The following is a 25,062-nucleotide window of genomic DNA, read 5'->3' as shown; positions in this document are numbered from 1 at the left end:
CAGCACCTACTCTGTGCCAATGAGTGACATGAACAGGGTAGACAGCAGCCCTCTCAGTTTAATGGGAGGGAACAGGGACACTGAGAGACCATGCCAGGTTCCCTTGAACAAGGGGACAGGTGGTTCTCTCATTGATCCAGATCTGTCAGGTAGGAGTGCTTTCTACCAGCCCCTTCTGGGTGACCAGGCACATCTCTTCCAGGACTGCCAGAATGAAGGTGGAAAAGGAGTAGGTCTGGCTTCTGGATGGGCAGGAGCAGGAGGCAAAGGACCTCTGGGAGGAAAGGGCACACCTCATACCCTGCTTCCCACCTATCTCTCTCCCCAGGGCCATCTGGCTGGACCAGCACCTCCAGAATTTCCCAGCCCGATGATGCTGTTGGCCTCCATAGAGCTCAACTTTCCAGACCCTGACCTGCCAAACCAGGCCCAGTGCCTCCAGTCAAGGCTGGAGCACCTGAGCCCCCTGAGGCTGAGTCAGGAGGAGGAGGAGGCCTCTGGGGGCGGTGGGGGTGAGTGTGCCTTTGGAAGGCACACAGCAGGCAGTGAGGGTGGTAACATGTCCTCTTCTTGGATCTGCAGAACCAGCTCCAGAGCAACATCAGGAAAACCCTCCAGAGGCAACGCCACCCTAGAGGCCACACCAGAGCCAGAGCCGGATCCAGGCGCAGCTTTCACTGAACTTCAAGAGGCAGAAGAAACACCTGCAGCATGTCAGCAACTCTGCCAGCTCCTGCGAGGCCTGTGGTGCCAGATTCCGGGCCACAGAACCTGTCACCTGCAATGGCAGAGAAGGCGCCCCCAACCTCATTTAGATGCATTGTTAAACGTTTTTTTAATTCATGTTGTATATCCTTACAATTTTACTGAAATTTTATGATATTTAGTAAGATAGAGTGTATTGTAGAGAAAAGTTATTGAAATCTCCTAAACATACCCTTAATTTAGTTTCTATAAAATTTAACCCTACTAACCCTCAGAACTTTGAGCAAGTCTGTTTTTCTGGACCCTGACCCACGCAAGGAGAACTATCCTCACCTTCTCCACCTGTTCTCCCTTGAGCCAGGACTCTGTTTCTCAGGGAGCTGGCTCCCCCTGTGCCCAGACTCAGAGCTGGGTGGCCAGAGAACAAGGACTGGCCTCCCTGTGCGTCATCCTGAGCCCAACATGTAGGCCAGACTTCCCAGCCCTGGGCCTTCATGTTCACCCCAACACCACTCACTTGGGCTTCCAAATACACTTGACCCTTGCAAGGCAGAAATCAAATAAAGGATGTACAGTGCAGGCTGCCCAGGAACAGTTGGCAAACTGATCAAATACTTGGTGCCCAGCTTCCTAGGCAGCATCTCCACCTTGTTCCCGACCCAACTTTCTGTGTTCATACAGAACATTTGCTACTAAACAACGTGGGTGGGACCAACCATGTACTAGATGAGCCCTGCCCCTCCAGAGCACAGTGGTCCCTTCGCCACCTGCTTGCTGTGAGTCTTCAGGTCACTGCATCTCTCTGAGTGTTTGTTTCTCTGACCATGGGAAATACTGAGGCCCAGCCTCATAGGTTATTGTAGGGAATTGGGGTGGGGGTGTTCCCCTGAAAAAAAGGCCCTGTCAAAATTGGACACTGGAGAGGTGTGCTGGAGGGGCTGTGGTTGTCCTAATTGGCCATTTTGTCTTCTTCTTAAAGAAGCTTCTGCCTTATTTGTGATTCTCCTCAGGCCTTAGGCTGAGCTATTTTCTCTTGGGATAAAAACATTGGAGATTCCATTAGGGGTCCCTGTCCTGGGTGAAGCCAGATTAGAAATCCCAGGGGTGAGCAGGGGTCCCCCGTGTCACCTAGCTATCTGACATGGGCTGGTTTGGGCTCATTCAGTCAAGAAATACCCTGCCCCCAGGACTGCACCCAAGAGCTTCCTTCTAGTCAGGAGTGATTCAGTCACACGAGGCTGCTCAGGCAGGTAGTGTCCACAGGACAGTCAATGTGGCTTCTTTCTCCAAGTATTGCTGCATTTTCTCATATTTTGAAGCAGAAAGTGGATCTCTGGAGCAGCAGAAAAAGTGAGTGGGCTTTGGATCAGAACCTTAAGGACAGTATGGGGACTGTGACTTGGAGGCGCTGGTAACATTCTGGGTCCCATGCCTTGTGGGATTTCCGCAAGAGGACAGAGGTCTGAGAGCTTCTCCTGGAAAAGGAGAGCTGTGCCTGTGGATTGGGTGGTGTGGGTGAGTGGGAAGGGGATGTGGCTGCCCACCAGGAGATGAGCTCCCAGAGGCTGGGGTTAGGCAGGCGCACAGGGCCGTGCAGGTCAGTGCCCATGGCCTGCAGTGTGGAGGGCTCCTGGGGTGGGGGCTTGAACCGGGACTTCAGTGATGGAGATGGGAGGTTTCCCTTCCTTGGAAGGCACACAAAAGGCAGTCGTGGTGTAACATGTTCTCTTTCTGCATCTACAGAAGCAGCTCCTGAGCAAGATCAAGAAACACCTGAACAGGAAATGCCAACTCTGTGTCCTCTCCAGAGCCAGTGCAGGCTCCAGGCACAGCTGTCCTTGAAAATCCAGATGTGGTACCACATGCAGCATTTGAGCAACTCGCCTCAGCTCCTATGAGGCCTGTGGTCCTAGATCCTGGGCTACAACTGCCATGGCAGAGAGGGCTCCCTCCCCTCCTTTATATGAAGTTTTAAAATATTTGTATTTATCATATATATATGTTTATAACTACTGTATTTTTCTTATACTATTCAGTAACATACAGTCTATTTTAAAGTAAATGTAATGAAATACTCAAACATAAATTTAATTTAGATTCTATAAAATGTAACTCTACAATCCTTCAGAGCCTTGAGCAAGTCTGTTTCTTCTGGGCCTCCCTGGTGTTGGTTTGAGACATAGGGTGGGTGTAATTCATCTCTCAGGAGCCATCTGCTCTACAAATGTGATATTCTTGAGGCCCAGCACAATGGGACCTAGGGGAAAATTGACTGATGAGCATTGGGGCAGGGACTCTATATGTTAGGGCTACCCCTGGGAACCCACATTTTGTTTGACTTCATCTCCCCCTGGCACAGGGGCCAAGCATGGCCTTACACGCCCCCTAGCGTCCACGTTGCAGAATGCTGTAAGGTTTAACTAGCAGCAGGCAGTTCCTGAACACTGACTGCCACCTGCACCTGGACAGAGGCTCCACCCTGCTCCGCTGGCACTGAAGAGCATTCTGAGCATCTCCTCTGTTGGCCCATAGTACTGAGGAGGGGACAGGGAATGTCCCAGGGCCCAGGGTCCACACTTACCTCCTCCCCAGGCGCCACTTCCAAATATCCTCTGAGGTCAGCAATTCTTTCTCACACCACAAGGGTGAATGAGGTTGTGAAGGCAGCCTGGCTTCTCCCTTTTCATCAATTCTCTTATTTTCTCTGAACCATCCTGGTGAGGATAGACTAACAACCTTGTCTGAAGGTGGTCAAGTCAATGAGGGGGTGGGGCCAGGTGAAGAGGTTGGCTATTGTGACCTAAGCAGGGAAAGGCTGGTTGCCATGTTCATGGAGGAAGGCCTGCTGTCCATGAGTCAGTGGGCGCAATGACCTAAACAAATGGGCTGCGGGTTTGTGGGGCATGCCAAGTGATCAGCCAGAAGCGGCCAAGCCAAAATTGGGTTGGGGCCAGGGGCAACACCTGGAAGTGGTCCAGTGGATAAGGCAATGGGGCCCTGTGAATGAGGGCGGGGTCTCCAGTGGCAGCAAAAGCCAACCTTCCAGTGGTTCAGACTGGATGCCAGCAAGAAGGTCCCGTGTCCTCAAGTGAATCTGGCAGAAAGCAGGCCCTCAGAGCCCAGTGACCAGTAAGTACCGAGTTTCCCTGGAAGAAAGACATCCTTCGTAAATAAGACCTTCTTACAGGTTTCCTTCTGAGTGAAATATAAGGCATCCCCCCAAAATAAGGCCCCTCCCCTAGGCTAAACATGAGAGTTTTGGTCCACTGATTCTGAAAGAAATGGAGTCACCAAATTCACCAGGAAATTCAGGTATTGGATTGTTATGATGATGTTCCAGAAGATGTTGTTGACACGATTGTCATTGAAAACATGAGTAAATTCTTGATACTGTAGGATTCTCAGTTTGTCTGGTTTGTGTTGACAACTACCATACTACTATTCAATATACAGTAAAAAAAAAATCCTTTATTTTCATTTAACAATAAATTTGTACCGTATTCTTCTTCATGGAAAAATAAGACCAGCCCTTAAAATAAGACCTAGAGCACATGTGTCAAACACAAGGCCCGCGGGCCAAATCCAGCCCGCCAGGCCTTGCAATGTGGCCTGCACTGCGCTGTCATCACTGCACTCCGCTGTCAGTTTATGACATTGTCAGTTTATGACTGTTCAGTAAACCATTCGGCCCGCGATTTAGGCTGGATTTTAAATTTTGGCCCCTTCTCTGATTGAGTTCGACACCCCTAACCTAGAGCATCTTTGGGAGCAAAAATGAATATAAGACAATGTCTTATTTTTGGGGAAACAGGGTACCTCAGGAGGGGCAGGTCAGTGCTCCTAGAGTTGAAAGTGATTTTCAGGGACTTGACACAGCTCTCTCCCCGATGTCAAATCCCATAGACAGGTCTGTGGGGGTCGCAGGATCCTTCGTTGTGATATGCTCCGTGGTGGGGTTGTGGGTCCTCCGAGTCTCATGGAGGCCCATGGCTGTCCACAAAGGGGGGCTGGTCTTCCCATGCTTGTGGACCTGGGCCCTGGGTGGGAGGCAAGTTGTGAGCAGAAGACCATCTGTAGTTGGGGCTTTTAGGTACCGAACAATACTTCCAGAGGTGGGTCCGTAGGCCCCTGTGTGTGAGGAGCAAGGCAGATTGGCCAGTGCTGCTCGCTCATTGGTCCAATGCAAGAGGGGGCGGGGTTTCTGGGACAAGGGGCCGTGCCAGGCCCAGAACTGTAGGTGGTCAAGTCAATGAGGGTGTGGGCCAGGTGAACAGCTGAAGGCAGTCATGGCAACAAAAGGGCGGGGCCAGGTGAAGAGCAGGCAGTTGTGACCTAAGGAGGAGAAAAGCTGGTTGCCAGGGACACAGGAGGAATGTGCGGAGAGGGGGGGGGAGGGGAGGGTAGGCCTGCTGCTGATAGGCCACCTGCCAGGCAGCATCGACATAAACAAGGGGTCTGGAGTTTTGGGGGCCTGGCTCCATGATCAGCCAGAATCAGTCAAGCCAAGAATGGATTGGGGCCAGAGGCAACACCCGGAAGTGGTCCAGTGGAGAAGGCCATGGGTCCCTGTTAATGAGGATGGGGGTCCCCAGTGGGCGCAAAAGCCCCATCTTCCCGTGGTCCAGACTGGATGCCAGCAAGAAGCTTCCTTGTCCTCAAGGAAGGGCTTTCCCCGTGAATGGGGCAGAAAGCTGGCCCTCAGGGCCCAGCGACCAGTAAGTACCCTGTTTCCTGGAAAATAAGACATCCTCCGAAAATAAGACCTACTTACAGGTTTCCTTCTGAGTGAAATATAAGGCATCCCCCCTAAAATTAGCCCCCCCCCCCCCCAGGCTAAACATGAGAGTTTTGGTCCACTGATTCTTAAAGAAATGGAGTCACAAGAAATTCACCAGGAAATTCAGGAATTGGATTGTTATGATTATGTTCCAGAAGATGTTGACATGATTGTAATTGAATAAATGAGTAAATTCTTGTTACTGTAGGATTCTCGGTTTGTCTGGTTTGTGTTGACAACTACCATACTACCGTACCGTATACAGGTAATAAATTTCCTTTATTTTCATTTAACAATAAATGTGTACCTTATTCTTCTTCATGGAAAAATAAGACAACCCCTGAAAATAAGACCTAGTGCATCTTTGGGAGCAAAAATTAATATAAGACAATACCTTATTTTCGTGGAAACAGGGTAGGTGCTGCTTAATTCACAAGCTGTCCTATGGGTTTCTTCGCCTGCGACTGAAACTCGACTCTCTCAGGGCAGGGTGCACTTGCCAAGCTGCCACTGAGAAGGTTCTATCCAATTAGTGAGCATTTTCCTGGGATAGGGTTGCAGGCAGGGCTGGGATTAGGAATGGAAGGTTATGAATTCTCTGAGGGTCTGACTTTCTCACTGAGCTCCCACTGCTCTCCCACACCACCCATATTCACATACACAGCTCTCTTTGATGCCTTCCCTTTTTTCTAGGAGAAGCCCTCAGACTGCTGTCTCTTGTAGAAATCATACCATGTGTGGGATCCTGGGTTCTGCCAGCACATCCCCATATTCCCCCTCCTAGTTCTGACCCTACACTGACTCACGTTTTCTGCTGGAACAGAGGTTCTCCTTCCTCTTCACAGTACGGGAAGATGCAGCCATACGGAGAGGAGGCCAGGAGGATGTCACATCGGCTGTCCTGTGGACACTAAGAGTCTGTGCAGCCTAGTGTGACTAAATCGCTCCCAACTAGAAGGAAGCTCTGCAGTGCAGGCGTGGAGTCTGCTCTGAGCACTGGATAAGGTCAGTGCCTAGAGACAACTCTGTAACTGGCAGACTTCCAATATATTTGCTGAATGAGTGAGCCTAAACCAGCCCCATCACAGAAAGCTGGGAGAGCCTGGGCCCCAATGCTCACCCCTGAGGTTTCTGCTCTCGTTTCACACACACAGAGACCAATAACAGAATCTTCAGTCCCATTATGACAAGAGAAAAGAGCAAAATTGTCATTCTCAGTAGCATTATGTCAACCCATTGAGACTTGCTTGCCCATGATTATCAACACATTAGGTCAAATAAATGCACAAAACTTTTTCACAACTTTGAACATTTTTCACATTGATAAGAGAAAAGGTTCTTTGCAGGAAAAAGTAGAATTGGAAGTGAGGAATATGAAACACATTAGTATCTTAGGTCATTTTCTTAGCAGAGGACAGACAGCACATGCTTTATTAACAGTGTCTCCCATGTGATTTCTGACAAAACATCCCCATGTGAGATGAGAACACAGAGGCTTTTTCTGGGATATTAGGACATGTGTTGTCTTCAGGGTGGCACCATTGTCATGGCAACAGAGGGGATAAGGTCCAGGTCCCACAGCAATGAAGACATGGGTCGCCGTGATAATCAGTGCCTGCAGCACAAGGGGCGGCCCAGCTCCTGACTGGAGGAAATGGGGACCTTTGGAAACTGGATGCCAGGAGGGCTCTCAGGGGAGAAGCAGTGTGCCTTCTGGAACCCAGGTCCTGTTGAATCCCAGGAGTGCTGCATGGAGCTGCTGGTCACCTATACTCACCCTGCAGCCGTGCTGCATGCTGAAGGAGGTATGAGGCACCTGTGCCTTCTGCAGGGGTATCGAGTTGCGAACCCCATCTGTCAGGTCCGGTCTGTTCTCCTGTGTGGAGCTCTGTAAGGACAGTTCCCAGTCCCCAGGAGAAAGCCTCAGAGCCCTGTCTTGCTGGTTCTGTGACTCCTGTGACCCTCCAATCCAGACACACACCCCCCCCCACACACACACACACACGCACACGCAAACGCACAGTGTGATCTACTTAGACCTCCACTGGTGAGGAAAAGGCATGACAGCCTGAGGGCCTAGGATTCCCATTGGCACAGATAAAAGACCCCCTCTGGAAGCCCATCTCCAATTACCTGTCCTGCCCTTCCCTGCTCTTGGGTGTGATCACAGCAGGACCTCTAGGTCATCCACTGCCCTGAAAGCTGTTCCTGTCCTGGGATTCTCCTTTCACATCCCTCTTCCCATCACATGAAGGGCAAGGGATGTGGGCTGCACAGGGATGGCACCCAGAGCAGGCTGGCCTGGTGTGAATGGGTCTGACCCAGGCCACCTTCTCTTACCTGAGGGGATCTTCTTGAAAATGGCCAGAGATGTCGGGCACGAGTGTTGAACCGTCTACAGAGTCTGGAACACCTCTCACTGCAGGGTCTCTGGGAACCAGAGCCCTGATAACTGGGAACACAGCAAGAGAACATGTTGAACTGTCAACCGTCTCTTGCCAAGTGAGTGGCAGTTGGGCAGTTGCTAGAAAGTGGGTGCCTGGTTACATGGATTCCAAGATCTATTAGGAAGTGACATCATTTCCTGGGATTGCCCCCTGCCCCGAATCCCCTCACCTAATAACAGATATAGTTAGTCCTGTGGCCTGCTGACTGCTCACCCACTTTCTCCATGGAATATCTTCTCCATGGAATATCCAACAGTGTACATAGTGAGACCAACACACCCTCTCCACAGCCCCTAGAAGGTCTGGCTGCAGCCAGGGTCCCAGATTTGAGGAGACAGACCTAAGCTCAGACTCAACCCCTAGTTCCTACCTCCTCTTGATCCTGGATAAGTCACTGTTCCTGTCAGGGCGTGCCTCTCCCCTGCCTGCACAGTGGGTTATTGCAGCATTTGCTTCTTAGCGATGTTCAGGCTCATGAGGGGGAGTAGCTAGCAAGTAGAAGGAGGACTGTCACGGGCAAAAGTGCTTTCAACCTCCTTTTAATTCCTATTGTCACCTCTTCTGTGTCTGCTTTTCTTCTACTCCCACACAGAATCATTGGGTCTAGCTTGTCTGTGTGCGTGCACATGCGCAGGCCTGCACACTATTGCTAGGTTGTATTGTGTTGACAGAGCCCTGAATCTCAGTGGTTTAAAGCGGCAAAGTCTAATTTCAGAGCCAGGTGACTGCAGTGATCTGATGGATCTAAATAGAGTTCCTGTCTTTTGGATTGTTCATCGTTTTTCTTATAGTAAGGGTGAGAGTAAGGACTTCCAAGCTCTTATATGTCTGAGTGGAAATCAGAAGTTGCCATTTTATTTGACAATGGACTGTGGTGGACATGACTTCTCTTTCCCCCTTTCTAACAGCTGCCAATTTCCACATCCAGGTGGTTCTGGAAAGTGTGTTTCAGGGCCCCAGAGTGGAGGTATGAGCACATCTAACTGGCTTAGCCGCAATGATGATGGTTGCATGTGGACATGTGTCTTCAGTGAGTTTAATAAAATTATTTCTATTAGTCACAAGAGAAAGAATGTTGTTTGCATATGTCTCTTGGCCTATTGAAAACATGCTTAAAGTCACTAATCATCCCAGAGATGAAAATCAAAACCACAATGAGGGCGCTAGCCGGTTTGGCTCAGTTGATAGTGTAGAGTGTCTGCCTGAGGACTACAGTAAGGTCGTGGGTTCTATTCCAGTCAGAGGCACATGCCCAGGTTGGGGGATTGATGTCCAATAGCAGGCGTGCAGGAGGCAGCCAATCAATGATTCTCGCATCACTGATGCTTCTGTCTCTCTCTCTGAAATCAATAAAAAATATATATATATATTTAAAAACACAACGAGATACTATCTCTCACACCTGTTTGAAAGGCTATCATCAACAAGTCAACAAAGGACAAATGATGGTGAGGACCTGGAAGAAAGGAACTCTTGTGCACTGCTGGTGGGAACACAGACTGGTGCAGCCAATGTGGAAAACATTATGGAGTTTGTTTAAAAAATTAAGAATGGAACTCCTAGTTGACCCAGCAAGTCCACTTCTAGGAATACATCCCAAGAAATCAGAAAGGATATATGCACCCCTATATTCATAGCAGCAGAAAAGCTAAGATTTGGAAACAGCCTAAGTGCCCATCAGCAGATGAGTGGATTAAAAAACTACAGTACATATGCACGATGGCATACTACACTGAGGTAAAAAGGAAAGAACTCTTACCATTCACAACAGCCAGGTTTTATCTCTGGGATCAGAGATAATCCATGTTAACATGTCTTGCTATTTCTCCTTTGCACCCGTTTATGACCTCGTCCCAGGAGATGTAGGGACCAAACTTCTACATGTCTGCTAGCTCTGTGCCTAGGTGCCCAGGGCAGGAGTAGACACCCATTAGGTATCAATAAATGCCTGTGGATCAAAAGTGATCGCTTAAATCCTTGATTGAGGGCAAGGACCTTGGGATTTCCCTCCACATTTTTCTCCAAGTGCCCAGAGAAGCACATGGCATGCTTTGCCAAAGCATCTGTCACTTGGTATTCACAGGGTTTGCTGTGTTGGTGCCTTTCTTCCCGTCTGGCGCTGAGAGACAAAATCCCAGTGGACAGAATAGAGTGGATGCTGGCTTTACCCAGTGGCATGCTGCTCTGAGGTGCTCCAGAACCACCTTCTGAGACACTGTTCAAGAAAACCTGACACCCAGTCTTACTTACTGAGCAAGCTCGTTGCAGGGGTTGCAGTTTCTTACTGATTCGTATCCGAGCGAGGAGCTTAGGGGGGACCCAAACCTTGCTGGAGGCTTAGCCACATGATTTCCCTTTAGGCCGACCGTACTTAGGTCTTCTGGGCCCCAAGACCTTGGCCCTTGGAACATTGAGGGGAAAGAGTGATTCTTACCCAGGAGAGGTCCTAGGTCTCAGCCCACTGAGAAACAAACGTAAAACCACCCGGAACCCCATCACCCAGGGGATAATCACATGCAAGGTACAGGATCAGGGTATTGGCCTGTAGTATTTTCCTGTGCATGTTGAAATAGTTTCTGTCTTGTTTTCATTATCTCACAGGAAATGTATGTTGCCCGTAAACGGCTGCCTAATATTTTACCTGTTTACGTTCCATCATGTGCTTAAGCATTGCGTATTCCATGGGTATTTAGGCTCTTTTTATTCTTAAAAAGCATACATAATGCTGTGATGGATATCTATCTTTATAAAATGTATCCCTTTGAATGATTTATTGGGATCATTATACATAGAAATAGAATTATGGAACCAAATTATATAAACAATAGATATTTTAATATCTTGTTGTTTAAAAATGAAATCCCCAAACTTAATGATTTGGTAATGCACTTGCAGGTTTTTCTGGTGACATACAAACACACATATGTAATTCAAAACAGGATCACACAAACTTGTGCTTTTAATTTAAACTTCATCGTGGAAAATTGTTTTCATACCTGTCTTAAGATAACACGACTCATTTCTACAACTGCATAAGTATTCATTAGGTATGCACAATAATGTATTTTACTCAGATGTGTACTCATAGATGGTGCTGTAATTCCAAATTTTTATGTTGACAATGTTGTCATAAATTTACTAGGACTCATACATTTTCAATTTTACACTCTTTCTTGGATTCCTATAAAATAAGTTCAAAGAGGAGAATTGTGTCAAAAGATTGAACATTTTCATTTGTGTGGATGCCCTAAATTATTCTCTAATAAGCTTTTCCTAATAAAATATTTCCCTAAAATATATGAGTGGTTATTTTTTTTACACTCTTTCCAGTACTCAGCTTTTCCTATTGCTCATCTGCAAGTGGAAATAATTTCCCTGAAATTTTCAAAGGAAAGTGTGGTTAAAATTGTTTCCCTGGCTTCATAACAAAAGAGCTCCCTACTTAGCTGATTTGATGTAGGATTCAAAGTGTGGTAACATTTTCTGATCTTCTGTCTCAGTTTTACCTGTACTGTGACTTTCCTTTGCTCTCTTTCCCTGTCCTACTCAATTTGGTTTCTATTACCAGTAACTTTCCCTCTTCCAAATTACACCACCATCTAGGACTTCCCATACATCTAAATACCCTCTTGCCATCTCCCCTGCTCACCACTCAGGAGTTTAAACTCTTCCCACATTAACCCTTTATGGACCTTCTGGAGGGACCCTGGTCTGAAATGAAGGGTCATCATTGCTTTTGCCGAGCACTGAGCACCTAGTACATGAATAAAACTAGATGATATTAGTCTCCCGGGCCCAGTCCACCATTGCCATTTCATGATTTCAACTACAAGTGGAGTTAGTTCTTTTCCTACCTTTCTTGTCCTAGTTCAGGCCACCCTCCCCACCTGTTGGGCCACTGCTCTCTCTGCTTCTGATCTTGTCCTGTCTTCAACCTGTTCTCCTCCCTGCAACCAACGTGATCCATTCAACTTAAAACCAACCATCCCCCCCCTACCTGCTTAAGACACTTTAATAACTTCTCACTGTCTTTAAAACATAAAACAGAACGACTCACTGGCTTGTTGTGCCCGGTAGACATCCCAGCCTCAACTAGTGCCTCTCACAACTTCACTCACAAACACCTCCTTTCAGTCCTTGACGCACACTTCTGTGACTTTGCAGAAGTTCTTCCTTCTCTTTGCAAATCTCTTTTCCCAACTCGCTGAGTGTCAGGTGCTCTCAGCTGACTGACTCAGCTTAAATATCTCTCTGAGAAAACTTCCCGGACCATCTAGTCTAAGACATTGCCCTTTCCTCCCCACCCCCATGACTCTCTATTTCAGATTACCGATTCCTTGCAGCATTTATCAGTTTGTGGGTATTTTGTCCTGTCTGCTTGCTTTGAGGAGCTCTCTCCGGTCCTGGTCTACAAACTCCTTGAGGGGGAGGAAAGCAATCATGTCCATCCTGTCCATAGTGGGATCCCCAGCACCTCGCCCCATGCCTGCCATCTAGATAGTTATATTCTTAAGATAAATTTCTAGAACCAGAATTTGTCTAATCAAAAACATGTTCATTTGTTTGTTTCTTTGTTTGTATGTTTATTAAAATCACAAAAACGACAAGGTTGACTGTGCACTCTTCTCCTTTTTGGTGTGTGTGTGAAAATAGTAATAGGAAGACAGTATTTTTTAAGAATAACAGAGAGAGAACTTGAGGGTCAGCGAAACCAAGATGGTAGCATAGTTAAACACTTAACTACAGCCTGGCACAACAATTTCAAAAAATGCAAATAATACAAAATGGATATTATCCAGAACTACGGGATAGTTGACTGACTGGAAATTCTACAACTAGAAGGAAAGAGAAAACCAGAAGGCAAATCAGAGGAGCTATAAAAGCCTAAGGTCCAGAGACAAGGTGTGTATGTGTGGAAAGAGCATGGAGCTGGAGAGGAGGGGGTGGCTGAGTTCCTGGCTGGCATTCCCTACCTAGCAGGAAGGAGACAAAACTCTGGACTGTGCTGAACCCCAGTTCCCACTGCACTGAACACCAGTTATGGGCAAGACCCTAAGGACCCAGGCCAGCAGGCCTTTCCTATGTGACCCTGACGACCAGCCTTTCTCCTGCTTAGGTCACAATTGCGGGCTCTTCACCTAGCCCACCCCCTTGTTTGCATGACTGTCTTCAGCTGTTTACCTGGCTCCACCCCCTCATTGACTTGACCACCTTCAGCTCTGGGCCTGGCTTTGCCCACTTGTTCCAGAAACCCCGCCCCCTCATTCATTTGACCAATGAGCCAGCAGCACTGGCCAGGCTGCCCTGCTCCTCACACATGGGGGCCTACCACCCCACCTCTGGAAGTATTGTTTGGTGCCTAAAAGCCCAAACTGCAGATGGCCTTCTGCTCACAGGTTGCCTCCCACCCAGGGCCCCGGTGCACAAGCAGGGGAGACCAGCCCCCTTTCGGACATCCATGGGGAGGCCCCCACTGACCCCACCACGGGGCATCTCACAGCGGAGTGTCCTGCGACCCCCACGGCCCTGTCTATGGGCTTTGACATCAGGGAGAGAGCTGTGTCAAGTGCCCGAAAATCACTTTCCACTATGGGAGCACTGACCTGCCCCTCCTGAGATACCCTGTTTCCTCGAAAGTAAGACACTGTCTTATATGCATTTTTGCTCCCAAAGATGCACTAGATCTTATATGCATTTTTGCTCCCAAAGATGCACTAGGTCTTATTTTCAGGGGTTGTCTTTTCCATGAAGAAGAATACAGTACACATTTATAGTTAAATGAAAATAAAGGAAATTTATTACCTGTATACAGTACGGTAATACGGTAGTTGTCAACACAAACCAGACAAACTGAGAATCCTACAGTATCAAGAATTTACTCATTTATTCAATGACAATCATGTCAACAACATCTTCTGGAACATCATCATAGCAATCCAATTCCTGAATTTCCTGGTGAATTTCTTGTGACTCCATTTCTTTCAGAATCAGTGGACCAAAACTCTCACGTTTAGCCTAGAGGGGGAGGGGCTTATTTTGGGGGGATGCCTTCTATTTCAGTGTTTTTCAACCTTTTTTGGGCAAAGGCACACTTGTTTCATGAAAAAAATCACGAGGCACACCACCATTAGAAAATGTTAAAAAATTTAACTCTGTGCCTATATTGACTATATATAAAGTAATTCTCTTGAATAGGAATCAAATAAACACAAAGAAAGTATTTTATAATTACTTTATTATGAAATATTAAGCAAACAAAATAGTGAAAAATTATAAAATTCTTGTCTTGTCTGCACCTACGGCACACCAGGCAACATCTCGCGGCACACTAGTTGTTCTATTTCACTGTTCTATAAAAAATGCTGTTCTATTTCACTCAGAAGGAAACCTGTAAGTAGGTCTTATTTTCGGAGGATGTCTTATTTTCCAGGAAACAGGGTTCTAACTGGTCGCTGGGCCCTGAGGGCCAGCCTTCTGCCCAATTCACGGGGAAAGCCCTTCCTTGAGGATAAGGGAGCTTCTTGCTGGCATCCAGTCTGGACCACGGGAAGATGGGGCTTTTGCGCCCACTGGGGACCCCCATCCTCATTCACAGGGACCCATGGCCTTCTCCACTGGACCACTTCCGGGTGTTGCCTCTGGCCCCAATCCATTCGTGGCTTGGCTGCTTCTGGCTGATCATCAAGCCAGCCCCCAAGAACCCCAGCCCCCTAGTTTAGGTCGCTGCTGCCTGGCAGTTGGCCTGACTACCAGTAGGCTTTTCCCGCCCCCCTGCGCCCCTTGTTTCCCTGGGGACTTGCCTTTCTCCTGCTTAGGTCACAATTGCCTGCTCTTCACCCGGCCACTTGCCCTTTTTGACATGACTGCCTTCAGCTGTTCACCTCGCCCCGCCCCCTCATTGACTTGACAGCCTTTCAGCTCTGGGCCTGACCCCGCCCCCTTGTATTCAAAACCCCGCCACCTCATGCATTGGACCAATGAGCCAGCAGCACTGGCCAGGCTGCCCTGCTCCTCACACAAGGGGCCTACCGCCCCACCTCTGGAAGTGTTGTTTGGTGCCTAAAAGCCCCAACTGCAGATGGCCTTCTGCTCACAGGTTGCCTCCCACCCAGGGCCCAGGTCCACAAGCATTGAAAGACCAGCCCCGCCTTTGGACAGCCATGGGCCTCCATGAGCCTCGGAGGCCCCCACCGACCCCACCATGGGGCATCTCACAACGGAGTGTCCTGTGACCCCCACGGCCCTGTCTATGGGCTTTGACATCAGGGAGAGAGCTGTGTCAAGTCCCCAAAAATCACTTTCCACACTGGAGGCACTCACCTGCCTCTCCTGAGGTACCCTGTTTCCCCGAAAATAAGACATTGTCTTATATGAATTTTTGCTCCCAAAGATGTGCTAGGTCTTATTTTCAGGGGTTGTCTTATTTTTCCATGAAGTAGAATATGGTTCACATTTATTGTTAAATAAAAATAAAGGAAATTTATTACCTGTATACGGTACGGTAGTATGGTAGTTGTCAACACAAACCAGACAAACCGAGAATCCTACAGTACCAAGAATTTACACATTTATTCAATGACAATCATGTCAACAACATCTTCTGGAACATCATCATAACAATCCAATTCCTGAATTTCCTGGTGAATTTCTTGTGACTCCATTTCTTTCAGAATTAGTGGACCAAAACTCTCATGTTTAGCCTAGAGGGGGAGGGGCCTTATTTTGGGGGGATGCCTTATATTTCACTCAGCAGGAAACCTGTAAATAGGTCTTATTTTCGGAGAATGTCTTATTTTCGGGGAAACATGGTAGTTACTGTTTGCTGGGTCCTAAGGGCCAGCTTTTTGCCCCTTTCACGGGGAAAGCCCTTCCTTGGGGACAAGGGACCTTCTTGCTGGCATCCAGTCTGGACCAGGGGAAGGTGGGGCTTTTGTGGCCACTGGAGACCCCACCCTCATTCACAGGGCCCCATTGCCTCATCCACTGGACCACTTCCAGGTATTGCCCCTGGCCCCAACCCATTTTTGGCTTGGCCACTTCTGGCTGATCACCTAGCCTGCCCCCCAAAACCTGATGGACAGCAGGCCTTTCCCCCATGTCCCTGGCAACCAGCCTTTCAACTGATTAGGTCACAATTGTAGGCTGTTCACCTTGCCCGCCCCCTTGTTGACATGACTCCTTCAGCTGTGCACCTGGCCCGCCCACTGGTTGACTTGACCACCTTCAGTTATTCGCCTTGCTCCGCCCCCTCATTGACTTGTTGGCCTTCAGCTATTCACCTGGCCCTGCCCCCTCATTTACTTGATAGCCTTCAGCTCTTGGCCTGGCCTCGCCCTGCACCCTCCTTCATTGGACCAATGAGCGAGCAGGACTGGCCAGGCTGCCCTGCTCCAAACACACGGGGTCCTACCACCTCACTTCTGTAAGTGGTCTTTGGTGCCTAAAAGCCCCAACTACAGATGGCCTTCTACTCACAGGTTGCCTCCACCCAGGGGCTAGGTTTGCAAGCATGGGGAGACAAGCCCCCCCTTTCAGACAGCCATAGGCCTCTTCCATGGAGACACCCCGACTAGTTCCCAAAGTGACACCTCCCGGCCAGTTCCCATGGAGACACTCCCAGACCAGCTCTCATGGAGACACCCAAGACCAGTTCCCATGGAGACACCCCCATAACAGTTCCCATGGGGACACCACAGTCCAGCTCCAATGGAGACACACCAGACCATTTCCCAAGGGGACACCCCAGACCAGTTCCTATGGAGACAACGAAGAGTAGTTTCCATGGAGACACCCCCAGACCAGTTCCCATGGATACACCCCACTAAAGCTCCCATGGAGAACCCCAAACCAGTTCCCAAGGAGACACCCAGACCAGTTCCCATGGAGACACTGAAAACCTGTTCCCATGAAGACACACCAGACCAGTTCCTATGGAGACATCCCAGTCCAGCTTCCATAGAGACAGCCCGGACCAATTCCCATGGAGACACCCCGGACCAGTTCTCATGGACATACCACAGACCAGTACCCATGGAGACAGCCCAGACTGGTTCTGATGGAGACACTCCCATACTAGGTCCCTCAGAGACACCCCCAGGCCAGATCCCATGTAAACACCACCAGACCAGTTCCCATGGAGACAACCCTCTACCAGTTCCCTCAGAGACACCCCTGGCCATATCCCATGTAGACACCACCAGACCAGTTCCCATGAAGACCCCACCAGACCAGTTCCCATGGAGACACCACAAACCAGTTCTCATGGGGATACCCTCAGACAAGTTCCCATGGAGACACCTCAGTCCAGCTCCCATGGAGTCACCCCAGACCAGTTCCCATGGAGACACCCCAGGCTAGCTCCCATGGAGACACCCCAGGCCAGTTTACATGGAGACACCCCCAGACCAGTTCCCATGGAGACACCCCCCAGGAAATTTCCCATGGAGACACCCCAGGCCAATTTACATGGAGACACCCCCAAGCCAGTTCCCATGAGATATCACCAGACCAGTTCCCATGGAGACACTCCCCAGGAAATTTCCCATGGAGACACCCCAGGCCAGTTTACATGGAGACACCCCTAAGCCAGTTCCCATGGAGACACCCACAGACCAGTTCCCACGGAGACACCTCAGATCAGCTCCCATGAAACACACCAGACCAATTCCCATGGAGACACCCCCAGACCAGCTCTCATGGAGACACCCCCAGACCAGCTCTCATGGAGACACCACAAACCAGTTCCCATGAGACACAACCAGACCAGTTCCCATGGAGACACCCCCAGGAAAATTCCCATGGAGACACCCCAGGCCAGTTTACGTGGAGACACACCAAGCCAGTTCCCATGGAGACACCTCAGATCAGCTCCCATAGAGACACTCCAGATCAGCTCCCATGAAACACACCAGACCAATTCCCATGGAGACAGCTCAGGCCAGTTCCCATGGAGACACCCTCAGACCAGTTCCTATGGAGACACCACAGTCCAGCTTTCATGGAGACACCCCAGACCAATTCCCATGCAGACATCCTAGACCAGCTATTATGGAGACATCCTGGACCAGTTTCCAAGGAGACACCCCAGGCCAGTTCCCAAGGAGACACCACCAGGCCAACTCCCACGGAGTCAACCCCAGACCAGTTCCACGAAGAAACCCCAGGCCAGCTGGCATGGAGACAACCCAACTAGTTCCCATGGTGACACCTCCCAGCCATTTCCCATGGAGACACCCCCAGACCAGCTCTCATGGAGACACCCCAGGCCAGTTTACATGGAGACACCTCCAACCCAGTTCCCATGGAGACACCTCAGACCAGCTCCCATGGAGACACCCCAGATCAGCTCCCATAAAACACACCAGACCAATTCCCATGGAGAGACCCCAGGCCAGTTCCCATGGAGACACCCAAAGCCAGCTCCCATGTAGACATCCCAGGCCAGCTTTTATGGAGACACCCTGGACCTGTTTCACGGAGACACCCCATGCCAGTTCCCATGTAGACACCCCCATACCAGTTCCCACTGAGACACCACAGGCCAGCTCTCATGGAGACACTCCAAACCAGCTCACATAAAGACAGCAGAGATCAGCTCACATAAAGACAGCAGAGATCAGCTCCCATAGAGACATCCCAGACCAGCTCCCACTGAGACACCCCAGACCAGTTCCCTCAGAGACATCCCAGGCCAGCTCTCATGGAGTCACCCCAGACCAGCTCACATAAAGACAGCAGAGATCAGCTCACATAAAGACAGCAGAGATCAGCTCCCATAGAGACATCCCAGACCAGCTCCCACTGAGACACCCCAGACCAGTTCCCATGGACACACCCCAGACTATTTCCCATGGAGACACCCCAGACCAGTTCCCATGGAGACACCCCAGGCCAGCTTCCATGGAGACACCTACAGAGCAGTTCCCACGGAGATACCACCTGGCCAGCTCCCATGGGGGCACCCCCAGACCAATTACCACAGAGAAACCCCAGGCCAACTGGCACAAAGACACCCTGTCCAGTTCCCATGGAGACTTCCAGGCCAGTTCCAATGAGACACCCCCAGAGCAGCTCTCATGGAGACACCCCAAGCCAGTTTAGTTGGAGACACCCCCAGACCAGTTCCCATAGAGACACCCCCAGGAAAGTTCCCATGGAGACACCCCCAGACCAGTTCCCATGGAGACACCCCCAGGAAAGTTCCCATGGAGACACCCCCAGACCAGTTCCCATGGAGACACCCCCAGGAAAGTTCCCATGGAGACACCCCCAGACCAGTTCCCATGGAGACACCCCCAGGAAAGTTCCCATGGAGACACCCCCAGACCAGTTCCCACGGAAACACCCCCGGACCAGTTCCCAAGGAGACAACTCAGGCCAGCGCCCTTGGAGACCCCCCTAGACCAATTCTGTCAGAGACACCACACACACCAGCTCCCATGGAGACACCCCAGACCAGTTCCCATGAAGACAGCCCAGGCCATCTCCCGTGGACACACCCAAGACTAGTTCCCATAGAGAAAATCCACACTATCTCCCAAGGAGACACCCCAGGCAAGCTCCAACAGAGACACCCCTGACCAATTTCCAAGGAGACACCCCAGGCCAGCTTCCATGGAGACACCCCCAGACCAGTTCCCATGAATACACCCATTGCCAGCTCTCATAGAGACACCCCAGACCAGTTCCAGCGGAGACACCCCCAGACCAGTTCCCATGGAGACACCCCAGTCCAGCTCCCATGGAGACACCCCAGGCCAGTTCCCATGGATAAATCAAAGGCTAGCTCCCATGGAGACCCCCAGACAAGTTCCCTTGTAGACACACCCAGACCAGTTCACATGGAGACACCCCCAGACCAGTTCCCATGGAGACACCTCAGTCCAGCTCCCATGGAGACACCGCAGACCAATTCCCATTGAGACACCCCAGATCAGTTTCCAGGGAGATAACCAGATCTGTTCCCATGGAGACACCCCAGGCCAGTTCCCATGGAGAAACCCCAGGCCATTTTCCATGGAGATACCTCGGACCAGTTTCCACAGAGACACCCCCAGACCAGTTCCCATGGAGACACCCCAGACCAGTTCCCATGGAGACACCCCCAGACCAGTTCCCATGGAAAAACAGAAGGGCTCACAGTGAGAGGTGGTAAGCCTGTTCAATACAGGATGAGAACGATGCTGAGATTTGGCTCCTGGGGATGAAGGCAGATCTGAAAATGCGTGAGATGGAAAGGCAGGGTGCCTCACCTTGTTGTTTTCTGGGTGCAGCCAGGCACCAGGAATGTACAGTGTCTGCTGTGGTCCGATATTCCAGTATCGCCCAAGGTTTCGGCCATTGATGAACACAAATCCGTAACTCCAGTCCTGGAAGGGATGGAGGCATGAGACGGGGGAACAGATTCATAGAGCAATGTACAATCTAAGGCACTTAGGGAGTGAGAACAAGACTAAGAAACTTCATGGCACTGACAGTGAGTTCACAACAGGAGTGTTCTAACAAGCATGTCAAACTCGCGGCCCACAGGCCACATGCAGCCCACAATGAATATTTTTGTGGCCCAGCCAATATAATGGTATGTAAGAAACGTTTTAATAAAAATTTCCTAACTTAATTTTTATAATATCCTGTTATTAATAATTATTAATTATTAATAACGAACTACAATGTTCAATAATGACTGATGACTATAATCATGTTGCATTCATTTCCCTTAGCCTTACCCGCAGGCACACCACTTCTCTCCACGAATACCAGCAGCTAATATTTTAGCAGCCAATGGCCACGTCATTAGCCTTGTACTGACTTGTTTGTTGTGTGCAACAGGAAATATTTTGCTTTTGGAGAACAAAAAAAATAGGTTTATTTGCATTACGCTTATTAATTCGTGCAGTTTTCAGTGTCTGGTAAGTTAATGTTCAAGAAAAAAATATTAATTTTTATTAAAATGTTCTATTATTTTATGTTAATGATGACTAATTTATTTCAGCCCTTTGTATTCAGCAAGTCTATTGAAATAAACCTACGCTTCTATGAAAATTGAAGCTTTTGTTTTCTTGTGGCCACAGAAACTTAAACTTTGTTTATCTGGCCCGTGTTAGGCTTTGAGTTTGACATGCTTATTCTAGAAGTTCTACTCTGCTGTACCTGGTCTAAGGATGACAGAGGAAAGCATGACCAGCCTTTCAATGCTAATGTTACTCCTGTTCCTGCCTTCTGGTATATAATGCTATAGATTATTTTTAAAGCAGGTCTTCCAGAAATAAGTCCTAGGTTAACAGAGATGGACGCTGCTGCTGACAACAGCTATAAACATGACTCCATGTTTTAATCTGGTTGCAATGCATTGAAGAGTTACATGACCAGAATCTGGGAGAAGAAAACTGAGGAACAAGAAGACAGGGAAACAATTTTCCACCAGAGACAAGAAGAAGCGCTGGGAAGCTGAGCAGAACTTTCATAACCTCGGAGGCTTAGAGGAATAAAAGGTGGGAACTGGGGAACCTCATTAAACAATAGACAGTTTACATTCAATATTAGTCTGTATCAGTTTCATGGATACAGCACAGTGGTTAGACAATCTCATGTTTTATAAAGTTTCCCCCATCCCAATATTTAAAGTCTCCACCTGGCCCCATACATAGTTACTACAATATAATTTACATCTCTGTGACTGTTCTGTAACACCAATTTCTACTTATTTTTTTTAAACATATCTCTTTATTGATTTCAGAGAGGAAGAGAGAAAGAGAAACATCAATGATCGGCTGCCTCCTGAACGCCCCCTGCTGGGGATTGGGCCTACAACCCGGCCATGTGCCCTTGGTTGGAATTGAACCTGGGACACTTCAGTCTGCAGGCCGACGCTCTATCCACTGAGCCAAACTGGCTGGGGCCAATTTCTATTTCTTAACCCCTTCACCTTTTCCACCCAGTTCCCCAACCCCCCTCTCCATGGGCAATAGTTAGAACAATGATGGTGAATTAGAAAGATTGAGCAATGCTGGATGTCTGGAACATTATGGCTTTGCTTCAAGGCTCTTTAAGAAAAAATAGCTGTGCCCTAAAGATTTGGCTCAGTGGATAGAGTGCTGGCCTGCGGACTCAAGGGCCCCAGGTTCGATTCCAGTCAAGGGCATGTACCTTGGTGTGCAGGAGGCAGCTGATTGATGTTTCTCTCCCACTGATGTTTCTAACTCTCTATCCCTCTCCTTTCCTCTCTGTAAAAAAAAATCAATAAACTATATAAAATAAAAATTGTTTAAAAAGAAAGAATAGGTGTAATAGAAGAAAAACAAACGAACACATGAAGAAATTTTTAAAAGAAAGAATAGGCGGTTGAGAGGGCAGAGAGAAGAGGGGCTCACTTGCCGGCAGCCTCAGGAAGGTGTCCCTAGGAGACACCTGCAGGGTGTCCAGGAAGAAGGTGGGGCCCAGGGAGCTGTTGGAGACCGGCCTCCAGGCAGCAGAGTGGAGCCTGGGAAGGGGTCACGCCTTGAGGGAGAGGAAAGCCCTTTCCCGATTCTAGCCCCAGAATGGACCCGGGTTTCCCATGCAAGGACTAGGGCTCTGTTTCCATGGGACACTCAGACGTGAAGCATTAAAATGAGAAACAGGAGGCTTGTTCCAGGACTCATCCTGAGTAAATCACTTCTGTTCTGGGAATCTTGGGCTCTTTGCCTGCAAAGTGCAGAGTTTGAAATCTCTGAGTGGCCCTAATCCGTTTGGCTCAGTGGATAGAGCGTCAGCCTGTGGACTGAAGGGTCCCAGGTTCAATTCCGGTCAAGAGCATGTACCTTGGTTGCGGGCGCATCCCCAGTGGGGGGTGTGCAGGAGGCAGCTGATGGATGTTTCTCTCTCATTGATGTTTCTAACTATCTATCCCTCTTTCTTCCTCTCTGTAAAAAATCAATAAAATATATAATTTTTAAAAAAGAAGAAGAAGAAATCTATGAGTGCCCTGATCCTTCCAAGTCTCCCGGGAATAAGAGGGAACATACCTCTCAAAGAAGCTCGTCTTCATTTCCAGAGAATAGATAGTGAACCCCTTCAGGAGGGTACCATTGATGGTCACAGGGCCGGTTACTCCTGCGGGGGGAGGGAGGAAAGAACACGGCAAGGCACTGACGCTCTCTCTCAGCATCTGGGTCCAAGAAAAGCAGGCAGCAGACATCTTGTGCCAGGCTTCAGCCAGGGGGCACACACTTGTCTAACTTACTGCGATGGAATGTTTCTTGTATATTTTCATACACGAGGCCTACTGAGGAAGTCCCCCGCTTAATATCAGAGCTTCTGCTTGGCCGGCATGGCTCAGTGGTTGAGCATCAACCTATGAACCAGGAGGTCACGGTTTCATTCTAGGTCAGGGCACATGCCCAGGTTGCAAGCTTATTCCCCAGTAGGGGGCTTGCAGGGCACAGCTGATTCATGCTTCTCTCTCATCATTGATGCTTCATTCTCTCCCTCTCTGAAATCAATAAAATCAATAGAAATCAATATTTTTATCAATATTTTTTATGAAGCCAGAGTTTTCCCTGTAATTCCACAGATGTGCCTGGATCCTGCTACAGGACAAGCCAGCACCCACTTCTCTGCCCTGGAGAAACGAAGGAGGCAGGACAACTGAGAGGGAAGGAGTCCTCACCTTCAGTCCTGGACCCTAAGTCTCCCCCCGCCTACATGGCTGGTTCTTCCTCCCAGCTCCGACTCAGCCCCCGTGGGAGGATCCGAGTGACCACGAAGAGAACGGACGGCCTGTGTCTCAGGCCTAGAGCCCACCTTTCCGCTGGTCTTGAATTTTCCACGAATAGTTGACTCGTCCTTGGTTCTCCACCAGGATCCTCAGGAGCTGGCATTCCTGTGGGGGATAGACCAGTTCACGGAACCCCCACAGTCACGGAGGGGGTTACTCCAGCACCCGCCTTTCCTCTGAGTCCCACATGGAAAGACAAGCAAGTGGGAGACAGGATGCCCCCGGGGCAGCCATCCTCCCTCTCTAAGGACCCCGCATGCTCCTGTCCCAGGCCCAGCCTCTCCTCTCTCCCACGGGTCTGCCTTAGGGAGGCCAGAGAGACGCAGCTGTGCCTTTAATAGAGAACAGACCCTCGGCTGATGGTTGGCTCAGGGCTTAAAGGGGAAATTCCATTCACACTGAAGCTTGTATACTGCAGCGCATGGTGTATCAGGGCCTGGGAGAGGCGGTGATGCTCAGAGCTCTAGACAAACACTTCCTGCCGGGGCCCTAAGTGACCAGCCATGCCAATGGGGCAGTGGTAGAGGCGAGGGAGTCATCTCGGAACCAGGGAGTGGTTGCATCTGAGTCGGAAGTCTAGCTGCATTGAGACTCTTGAATCACCTACCGTGACTGCAGGGATGTTCAAGGCCTCGTGAACCTCATCCAGAGTCCCTATACGTGTCTCATTCAAAAACACCTGCAGGAGAAGAGCTGGGGTCAGACTCCCTGAGGAGAGGGTGGAGAGGGCTCTGGTTTACGCAGGAGGTCACTGTAAGGGCGGCACCAGCCTTGGTGCTCACACGTGGCTGGGAGCTGGCAGGGAGGCCCCCGTGGACTTGGTTGTGATAAAGCAGAAAGCCAGGCTCTTTGGTGTGAGCTTATGTTCTCAATGCCTCACACACAGTAGGTGCTGTAAGCTACTACCGAACAGCCCTAGCTGGTTTGGCTCAGTAGATAAGATAAAGCGTCGACCTGCGGACTGAAGGGTCCCAGGTTCCATTCGGGTCAAGGGCACTCAGCTGGGTCGTGGGGCTTGATCCCTAGTACGGGGTGTGCAGGAGGCAGCCGATCAATGGTTCTTTCTCATCACTGGTGTTTCTCTCTCTCTCTCTCTCTCTCTCTCTCTCTCTCTCTCTCTCTCAAATCAATAAAAAAAATTTTTAAATAAACATAATTAAATTACTACCACGCAGCAAAGTTGACCAGTGACTAACCACCCTGCCCAGGAGCAGAGCTGGGCTGCATGTGCTGCTTACGGCCACGGCCAGCCTGCTTGCCCCTACCTGTTCTGTGTCTCGAACGTCCGCACGGAGCAAGCCTCCAGAGCAGATGCGCGTCTCATAAAGCATGAACCTGTAGGACTGGCTGTTCCCAGCATTGATGGGGAGACTCTCCAT

General features: G+C 49.3%; 2 protein-coding genes across 2 annotated transcripts in view; one reads left to right on the top strand and one right to left on the bottom strand.

Annotated features, from left to right (window-relative positions):
* LOC311610859 (phosphofurin acidic cluster sorting protein 2-like) overlaps nt 1-3,335 on the top strand; it is a gene marked incomplete at its 5' end in the record, with an annotated part of 9,638 nt that extends 6,303 nt beyond the window's left edge. The window contains 2 exons of the mRNA XM_084862369.1: nt 329-2,055; nt 2,449-3,335. The remainder of the gene's footprint in view (nt 1-328; nt 2,056-2,448) is intronic.
* Nucleotides 478-25,062, bottom strand: LOC311610858 (uncharacterized protein; the record flags this gene model as incomplete). The annotated part of the gene is made up of 8 exons (XM_084862368.1): nt 478-631; nt 6,289-6,383; nt 7,260-7,370; nt 7,823-7,934; nt 20,181-20,297; nt 22,932-23,019; nt 23,710-23,788; nt 24,949-25,062. The coding sequence occupies 8 exons, from the start codon at nt 25,060-25,062 to the stop codon at nt 478-480; spliced, it is 870 nt and encodes a 289-aa protein (XP_084718494.1).

Source organism: Pipistrellus hanaki, assembly GCF_964339955.1.
Source record: "Pipistrellus hanaki genome assembly, chromosome: 16".
NCBI classification, from domain to species: Eukaryota; Metazoa; Chordata; class Mammalia; order Chiroptera; family Vespertilionidae; genus Pipistrellus; species Pipistrellus hanaki.
Note: the sequence above shows the minus strand (reverse complement) of the source record. Positions and strands in the feature narration are given on the sequence as shown.